The sequence below is a fragment of the Lactuca saligna genome, chromosome 9, assembly GCF_052625555.1.
Source record: "Lactuca saligna cultivar CGN05327 chromosome 9, ASM5262555v1, whole genome shotgun sequence".
Taxonomy (NCBI): domain Eukaryota; kingdom Viridiplantae; phylum Streptophyta; class Magnoliopsida; order Asterales; family Asteraceae; genus Lactuca; species Lactuca saligna.
Window position 1 is genome coordinate 40,378,802 of NC_136425.1, and position 8,929 is coordinate 40,387,730.

The following is an 8,929-nucleotide window of genomic DNA, read 5'->3' on the forward strand; positions in this document are numbered from 1 at the left end:
CAAATTTAGTGCCGATCTCAATTATGACAAGGACCTGTGTGTGGTAAGCATAAATACTATTGAAATGTTTTATTTTCTTTTCGGGAAGTCTTTGTTTTTGTTTGTTTTTCACTGATATCCATTGAGTGCTTCTGTTGCAGTATGTACTATGTAATGATGTTGTGAACATTTTTCTAGGAACTTTTTTGTTTGTTGAACATTTTCCTTCTAGATGCACAACTTCTCATGAAAAGTTTCTGTTGATTCGATCATAAGAGACAAGAAGTATGATTTGATCGAACATCTGGAATGAAGACAGAGGATGATAGGAAGATATCACAAACTATTATGTATGTCCCATTTCATTTCTATGAACAATGATTTGAATCATAAGAGTGAAGCTACACATCTCTCTGGTTATTTTCTAAATCAGTATATGAAACCAGGGATATTTCGTTTCTTGATGTCCCGATGGCACACATTGCTTGATACACTTGAAGCATGTTTGTTGCCTCATCTTCACATGGATGAATACAATTTTTTGCTATTTTTAGTATTTCATATATTTCCTCATCGAATCCTTGTCCCATTAAGCATTCATCAATCAGATCAAAGTCCACACCCCACACATAATCTGTTAGGGAGTTGATCCATGTCGATGGTTCTCTACTAGTAACCAACTCAAGCAACAAAATTCCAAAGCTATAAACATCATCTTTATAGGGACTAGAATCTGGAACTATAAAATTGCAATCACTTAAAGGGGTGTCACTTGTATCTATCAAGATTATGGCGTTGCCAAAATTTGAGATCTTGGGTTCAAACTTGTCATCTAATAAGATACATTTTGAGTTGATTTTGAGATGGAGGACATTGTTGTGATGCAGCCATGCAATCCCTTTTGCCACCCCTACCGCAATCTTTAACCTTAAAGTCCATCCCATCTTCATGGCTTCTTGGTGTGACCTACCATATAGCCATTGATGGAGGGTTCCATTACTCATATATTTGTATACTAGAAATTTCCTCTCCATTTCAAAGCAAAATCCTAGCATTTGTACTAAGTTTGTGTGACTCAATCTTCCTAAAATTTCAATTTCTGACAAAAACTCTTTCTCAAAGCTCTCAAACCTATGGAGCCTCTTGATTGCAACTAGCAAGCCTTTTGTGTTGGAACTTTATATATATAAAGGATTTGCAAGTTGGCAATTTCCTTTGTATCCCACATTGGTGGGGAGAAGAAACTTTTGGGGGTTTATAAGCCTATTCTCTTGGTAAGCCTTCAAAGGCTTTAGTGGATCAAAGGAATGGGCCAAGCCCACGCGCGCGCCTAGCCTAGCCTAGCACTAGCCGACGCCGCGAGTGCGCGAAATGGCGCGATTTAGGCGCACTTTGCACTTCGCACGACGCATCGGTCGCTGGGAGCTGAGGAGCTTTTGTTTTTGGTGAGTTCGGGTCAAGCCGATTTGACCGACCCGGTCAAATGGTTGACCAGCGTTGACTTCGTAATGGATAAGTCATCGGGGCATTCTAGAAGGATAAGGAAAACGTCGCCCTAGGGTTTTTTGGGGCCGGCCTATGGGGGCCCGGTTTATGCCTTCTAGGGTTTCGATACCTATAAATACAGCCCTCTAGGAGCCATTCAGAAAACACACGAATTCTCAAAGCTCTCTCCCTCTCTCTGCGTTTTTTCTTCTAGTTTCCGAGTAGTCGCTTTGTGTTTGTCGATTTCCAGTGCTGTTGGAATATCGATCTAGCTGCATTAAATCCTGGGGTTTTACTCTGTTGCTTACAGCCAATACAAGCGAAGTAAAAACCTTTAAGGACAGGAATCTGATCCGTGCAGTTGCTTCAAGATCAAGTCAGCAATCAACAGGTCGGTTTTATTTTCTGTCTTGTGTTTATTTCGTCCAATAACAGGACAGTCTTCTTCTACCTTTTTTATAATCGGATCTTATCGAGAAGGATAGATCTGGTTTGGACGAAACTCGGTAATATAATAATAATTGAATTTATTATTCGCAACTAATCGACATATAATTCACAATATTATTTGTCGGTTTCCTTGCGTGTCTTTTGATTTACAACAATCTTAAAGGTTTTTAGTACTTATTGTGATCAATCAACAGACTAATGGACTCTACTGCTAGCCTCCACTTCATGAACCAAGAGTTTGCCAAACTTGACCAATTCGATGGTCAGAACTACACTCGTTGGGCCGAAAAGGTCAAGTTCATGCTTCATGTCTTGAAGCTCTCCTTTTTGTTGGACCCAAAACTGGCACCAATTCCCGATGATCCCATTCCAAAGGAAGGGGAATCTGTGGACCCAGCGGTCATTGCAGAATTGGAAAAACAAAGGATTCTGCGTAGAGAATCCGAGGAATTGTGTGTGGGTCACATCAAGAATTCCCTATCTGATCGGCTCTATGATCTTTACTCGCCGGTCAAAGATCCTAAAGAGCTATGGAGTGCGTTGGAACTCAAGTATAAGGCACATGAAGAAGGTACTAATAAGTACCTTGTGTCCAAGTACCTTGAGTTTCAAATGGTTGATGACAAACCAATTATGGAGCAAGTGCATGAACTCCAAGTCATGGTCAACAAGTTGAACGCACTCACCATCTCTATTCCAGAACTCTTTCAGGTTGGTGCGATAATCGCAAAACTGCCACCCTCGTGGAAAGATTTCTCTAAGAGAATGATGCACAAATCTGAGGACTACTCCTTGGATGATCTGATGAAACACCTCCGCATTGAGGAGGAAACTCGCATCAGGGACAAGCGAGGTAAAGTTGGACAAAGTGTGCATCATGTGTCAGGTGGGAATTCTAGCCACAAAGGCAAATCTGGGGGACAGAACAAGAAGAACTTTGGGCCCAAGAAACAAAGCTTCAAGAAACCGGGTCATCAAAATCCTAACTCAAAGCCAAAAAGGGCCGGTCCTTGCCATGTCTGCGGAGAGATTGGGCACTATGCGAGAGAATGCAAAGATCGCAAATCCATACCGGTTGCACATGCAGTCGAGAAAGTTACTGAAATGGTGGCTAGTGTGAACCTTGGAGAGATTTTCATGATCTCCTCACTTACTCGAGCAATCTGTGCTCGAGGTTGGTTCGTAGACACTGGAGCCACTGTGCATGTTTGTGGGCAACGAGAGAGCTTTCGCACCTACCAACCCATGCCTCATGGGACGGTTGTCGTCTGTGCTGATGGCCATAGAGCTGAAGTTCTAGGAAGGGGTGACGTTCATTTGAAGTTCACACGTGGTGAATGGGTGACTCTTCGAGATGTTCTTCATGTTCCTACCATCTCGAAGGGTTTGGTTTCTGCGGACAAGTTTGACAAGGCTGGGTTCAAGATGGTGCTTGCAAGAGGCAAAATTGTGATCACTAAAGGCAGAAGACATGTTGGTAGGGCGAACAATACTTCGGGAATGTATCGCTTGTGTCTTAGTGATGAGGGTAATGTGAGTGGTCCTAGTGTTGAGTATGGTGTTTCTAGTGTTGCTAGGGTGTCGAGTGTTGGTAATGATGTAATTGATGGATTGGTTGCTAATGTGAATGAAGTGAACTTTTCTGGTTATATTGTTTGTTCAATTTCTTTATGGCACAAACGTTTAGCTCACACTAATGTTAAAAACATTGAAAAAATGCAAACTAAAGGTATGTTAAAATATGACTCAAAAGATTTTGAAAAATGTGAAACATGTGTAAAATCAAAGTTCACAAAGAAACCATTTCCATCAGTTAAGAGAAACACATCTTTACTTGAGTTGATTCATTCTGATATATGTGAGTTAAATGGAATCCTTACTCGAGGAGGAAAAAGGTATTTCATCACATTCTGTGATGACTTCAGTAGATATCTACATGTTTATTTGCTGAGATCAAAAGATGAAGCTTTTGATGCATTTAAACGATATAAGGCTGAGGTCGAAAATCAACTTGAAAGACACATCAAAATTCTTCGCTCGGACAGAGGCGGAGAATATTTCAACCAAGAGTTTGACACATTCTGCGAAGAGAATGGAATCAAACATGAGAGAACATCACCATACACCCCTCAACAGAATGGTTTGGCTGAAAGAAAGAACCGAACTCTTTGTGAGATGGTCAACTGTATGTTGAACCAATCGGGTCAACCAAACAATCTGTGGGGGGAAGCACTATTAACTGCTTGTTATGTTCATAACAGGATCACTAGTCGTGTGATTCCTACAAGCCCTTATGAGTTGTGGAAAGGTAGAAAGCCTAACCTAGACTATTTGAAAGTGTGGGGGTGTGTTGCTTATTATCGGACTCCCGATCCTAAGCGAACCAAATTGGGAGCACGAGCTAATAAGAGTATATTTATTGGATATGCTCAAAATAGCAAGGCTTACCGGTTACTAGATATTGATTCTGGTGTTGTTGTGGAATCCAGAGATGTGGAATTCTTTGAGGACAAGTTTTCTAAGGATGAAGAAAACTCTAGTCATACAACATTTACAAGTACCTCTCAAGAAATACTCCCACCTCCTCCCAGTGTGGAGGAACCAAGGAGAAGTACTAGGGCTAGAATTGAGAAAACTTTTGGAGATGATTTCTATTCTTATTTGGTCGAAGGAACACAAAAGAAAGTGACGAGAGAGGTCATCTTTTCAATTAATTTGGATGATGATCCTAAGACATTTACTGAAGCCATGACGTCTCGGGATGCTCCTCTGTGGAAGGAAGCAATCAATGACGAAATGGATTCAATTATGGGTAATGGAACTTGGGAGTTAGCTGATCTACCCAAGGGGAGAAGACCCATAGGATCCAAATGGATATTCAAGAAGAAATATCATCCTGATGGATCCATATCTGCTTATAAAGCAAGGTTGGTTGCAAAGGGCTATAGGCAGCGAGAAGGGATCGATTATTTTGATACCTATGCCCCAGTTGCTAGAATTAGTTCAATTAGGACTCTCATAGCAATATCAACTTTGAAGGGATTGTATATTCATCAGATGGATGTGAAGACAGCCTTTTTGAATGGTTATCTCAAAAAGGAGATTTACCTGGAGCAACCTGAAGGTTTTGTAATACCTGGACAAGAAAACAAAGTATGTAGACTTGTTAAGTCTTTGTACGGGTTGAAACAGGCTCCTAAACAGTGGCATGAGAGATTTGACACCACTGTGACTGCCTTTGGTTTTCAGCACAATAGTGCTGATAGATGTATTTACTCTAAACATACATCTGATTACATAGTAGTTATATGTCTTTATGTTGATGATATGTTGATCATTGGCACTCACCTAGAAGGTATTCTTGAGACGAAGAAATATCTATCCTCGAACTTTAAGATGAAAGATCTTGGAGAAGTAGATACTATTCTTGGTATCAAGGTGAAGAGGACGGGTGGTCAGATTTCTCTGAGTCAATCTCATTACATAGAGAAAATTCTGACAAAGTTTCAACATTTGAACATTAAGGAATTTAACACTCCTTTTGATTCAAGTGTGAAACTTAAGGTGAATTCTGGTCGAGCTGTGGCCCAACTAGAATATGCTAGTGCAGTTGGGAGCATGATGTATGCTACTCACTGCACGCGACCTGACATCGCATTCGCTGTAAGCAAGTTGAGTCAGTATACAGTTAATCCAGGGACAGAGCACTGGCAAGCAGTGGGTAGAGTACTAGGATACCTGAAAAGGACAAGTACTTTTGAATTGACATATTCGTCATCTAATGGAATACTTGAAGGTTATTCTGATGCCAGCTGGATTGATCACACCAGTGATTCAAAATCCACAAGTGGTTGGATTTATACTCTAGCTGGTGGTGCTATTTCTTGGGCGAGCAAGAAACAGACATGCATAGCTCATTCAACGATGGAAGCTGAGCTAATTGCCTTAGCAGCAGCAGGCAAAGAGGCAGAGTGGATTCGAGATCTACTTATGGATATACGTTTGTGGGATATTCCGATGCCTTCAATACCCATGTACTGTGACAGTGAGGCCACACTGTCTAAAGTATATAATGCGGTATATAATGGGAAGTCGAGACATGTAGGTCTGCGTCACAATTTTGTGAGACAACTAATTGAAAGTGGTACCATCAAGGTTGTCTATGTCAAGACGAGTAGGAACTTGGCAGATCCGTTCACCAAACCTCTGACGAGAGATTTGGTTACATCTACCACGAGAGTCATGGGTCTAAAACCACAATAGAATCGTTTAGTGATGGAAACCCAACTTGACATTAGTGCTCCTAATTTTCAAGTTTAAAGGGTAACAACGAAATCACTAACGATAGAAGGTACTATCATTCATGATAGATCCATGTGAGGTAGGATAGTGCGTCGTTGCCGAGAATGAGGTTGAGTTACGACTCTTAACGTAGTTTTGGAGACATCTAAGCAACGAAGATGTTGTAAAACTATGCCTATATGATCTAGAGGTGGTGCCGCCTCAAGTGAAGATTAGTGGTTTATCTTCTAAAGGGTCATGAATAGGATTTATAGCGCATGGCCATAATAGCGCTCAGGGAGAACACAAATATGACTTGTGGTGTGTGGGGGTAAACCGGAGAGGTCATTAAGGTTCATGGTTTAAACCTATAAGGATACCATTGAATCGGTCTCTTCTTGTTTGTTCTCATTAAACTAGGGTTTAATCTTCGTGACACCCGAGTGACATCATCTGTCTGAGTGAAAGGAAACTTACCAACTTGGTGGGGGATTGTTGGAACTTTATATATATAAAGGATTTGCAAGTTGGTAATTTCCTTTGTATCCCACATTGGTGGGGAGAAGAAACTTTTGGGGGTTTATAAGCCTATTCTCTTGGTAAGCCTTCAAAGGCTTTAGTGGATCAAAGGAATGGGCCAAGCCCACGCGCGCGCCTAGCCTAGCCTAGCACTAGCCGACGCCGCGAGTGCGCGAAATGGCGCGATTTAGGCGCACTTTGCACTTCGCACGACGCATCGGTCGCTGGGAGCTGAGGAGCTTTTGTTTTTGGTGAGTTCGGGTCAAGCCGATTTGACCGACCCGGTCAAATGGTTGACCGGCGTTGACTTCGTAATGGATAAGTCATCGGGGCATTCTAGAAGGATAAGGAAAACGTCGCCCTAGGGTTTTTTGGGGCCGGCCTATGGGGGCCCGGTTTATGCCTTCTAGGGTTTCGATACCTATAAATACAGCCCTCTAGGAGCCATTCAGAAAACACACGAATTCTCAAAGCTCTCTCCCTCTCTCTGCGTTTTTTCTTCTAGTTTCCGAGTAGTCGCTTTGTGTTTGTCGATTTCCAGTGCTGTTGGAATATCGATCTAGCTGCATTAAATCCTGGGGTTTTACTCTGTTGCTTACAGCCAATACAAGCGAAGTAAAAACCTTTAAGGACAGGAATCTGATCCGTGCAGTTGCTTCAAGATCAAGTCAGCAATCAACAGGTCGGTTTTATTTTCTGTCTTGTGTTTATTTCGTCCAATAACAGGACAGTCTTCTTCTACCTTTTTTATAATCGGATCTTATCGAGAAGGATAGATCTGGTTTGGACGAAACTCGGTAATATAATAATAATTGAATTTATTATTCGCAACTAATCGACATATAATTCACAATATTATTTGTCGGTTTCCTTGCGTGTCTTTTGATTTACAACATTTTGGACACTCTCCCTTGTACATGAGTCCCATGTTTCCGTATCCAATGACATTTTTGTTGTCAAAATCGTTGGTGGCCATTTCAAGTTCCATCAATCTAAATCGGCAGATAAACTTTTCCATTGCACTTACCTACATGTTAAACGAATAATCATTAATGAGTATATATCTTCCTTCTTTCTTGATCAACACAAAAGGGAGAGAGGATCTTACCTTCGTCTCCATGCTGCTAACATTCTCTGCAAATAAGACTTGGGGATTTCTTGGAATGAGGTGATGCGTCCTCCTTTCTCTTTTCTTGATCCAAAAAGGATAATATCTACTGGTTCTTATACGCAGTCTTGGCCAACATAAGAACATAAACAACATGCTCAATATTGTAGAAATAGGAAATCCGACTGCAAACCCTGGAAAAAAAAGATCATCATTGTCGTTGCTGCAGGCGTTCATCGGACCTCCACAAAGTCCTGAGTTGTTTGCGTAACTTTCGGCAGGGAAACTGGTATTGGAAAATACAGGCACGGCTCCTGACAATCTATTGTTAGCGACACTAAATTCCTTGATGCGTTCAAGTTTAGAAAACTCTGGAGGGATTTGGCCTGTTAGGTGGTTGTTATCAAGCATCAGAACATTGATCAAAGTACAATTGGCAATGCCAGGTGGAATTGGACCTGTGAGAGTGTTGTTGGAGAGATCGAGAGTTGTAATGAATGGTAAAACCTTTGATATGTTAGAAGGAATGGGTCCTGAAAGGTAGTTGTTGGACAGATTTAATCCTATCAAGCTGTCACAGTTTCTTATCCCCATTGGAAATGGTCCTCTGAGTCTCATGCCTGGTAGCCGAATATGGAAAACCTTGTTCTCAGTAGGGCGCCAGCATTCAACACCAGTAAACCTGCAGATGAAACCTGCGGAATTGTTGCTGAAATTCCAGTTAGAAAGAAAACCCGAAGGGTCTTCCAGCGATTCCTTGATAGATCTTAGGCAACTGATGTCTGATTCAGTGGCTTTGATTGTAGCAAAGCAAGTTAGCATGGTTAGCATCAGTACGCACAACCTAGGAATACAATTCCCTTCCATCTTTAACGTTAATCCGGTGTTGGATGATGACAAAGAGAATATCGCCATAGTTATATAATACGTGTGCTCAACAAGAAAAATAGGGTAATGGGAAAGCGTTTTATAAGTCAAAGGCACGTGTTGTCAAATCCCAGCCCTCAATTTTGAATTCTATATGCTAAATGCAAATTTTAATTCAAACACTCTTTTACAATAATAGCAATGCTAATTTTAATTGTCAACTACATTTTACGTGGAAGA

The 8,929-nt window shown here is 41.2% G+C and overlaps 1 protein-coding gene across 2 annotated transcripts; it reads right to left on the bottom strand.

Moving 5' to 3' along the window:
- Window positions 1–310: 310 nt before the first annotated feature.
- Window positions 311–8,720, bottom strand: LOC145014270 (probably inactive leucine-rich repeat receptor-like protein kinase At5g48380). 2 transcript variants are annotated; one of them, XM_078972652.1, is made up of 3 exons: window positions 7,823–8,720; window positions 7,609–7,741; window positions 311–1,141 (listed from the first exon to the last, which is right to left on the bottom strand). In XM_078972652.1, the coding sequence occupies exons 1-3, from the start codon at window positions 8,687–8,689 to the stop codon at window positions 381–383; spliced, it is 1,761 nt and encodes a 586-aa protein (XP_078828778.1). In that variant the 5' UTR covers window positions 8,690–8,720; the 3' UTR covers window positions 311–380. The 2 variants fall into 2 exon arrangements, with proteins under 2 accessions (XP_078828778.1, XP_078828779.1); XM_078972653.1 differs by lacking the exon at window positions 311–1,141 and having other exon boundaries at window positions 7,497–7,741.
- Between the last annotated feature and the right edge of the window lie 209 nt (window positions 8,721–8,929).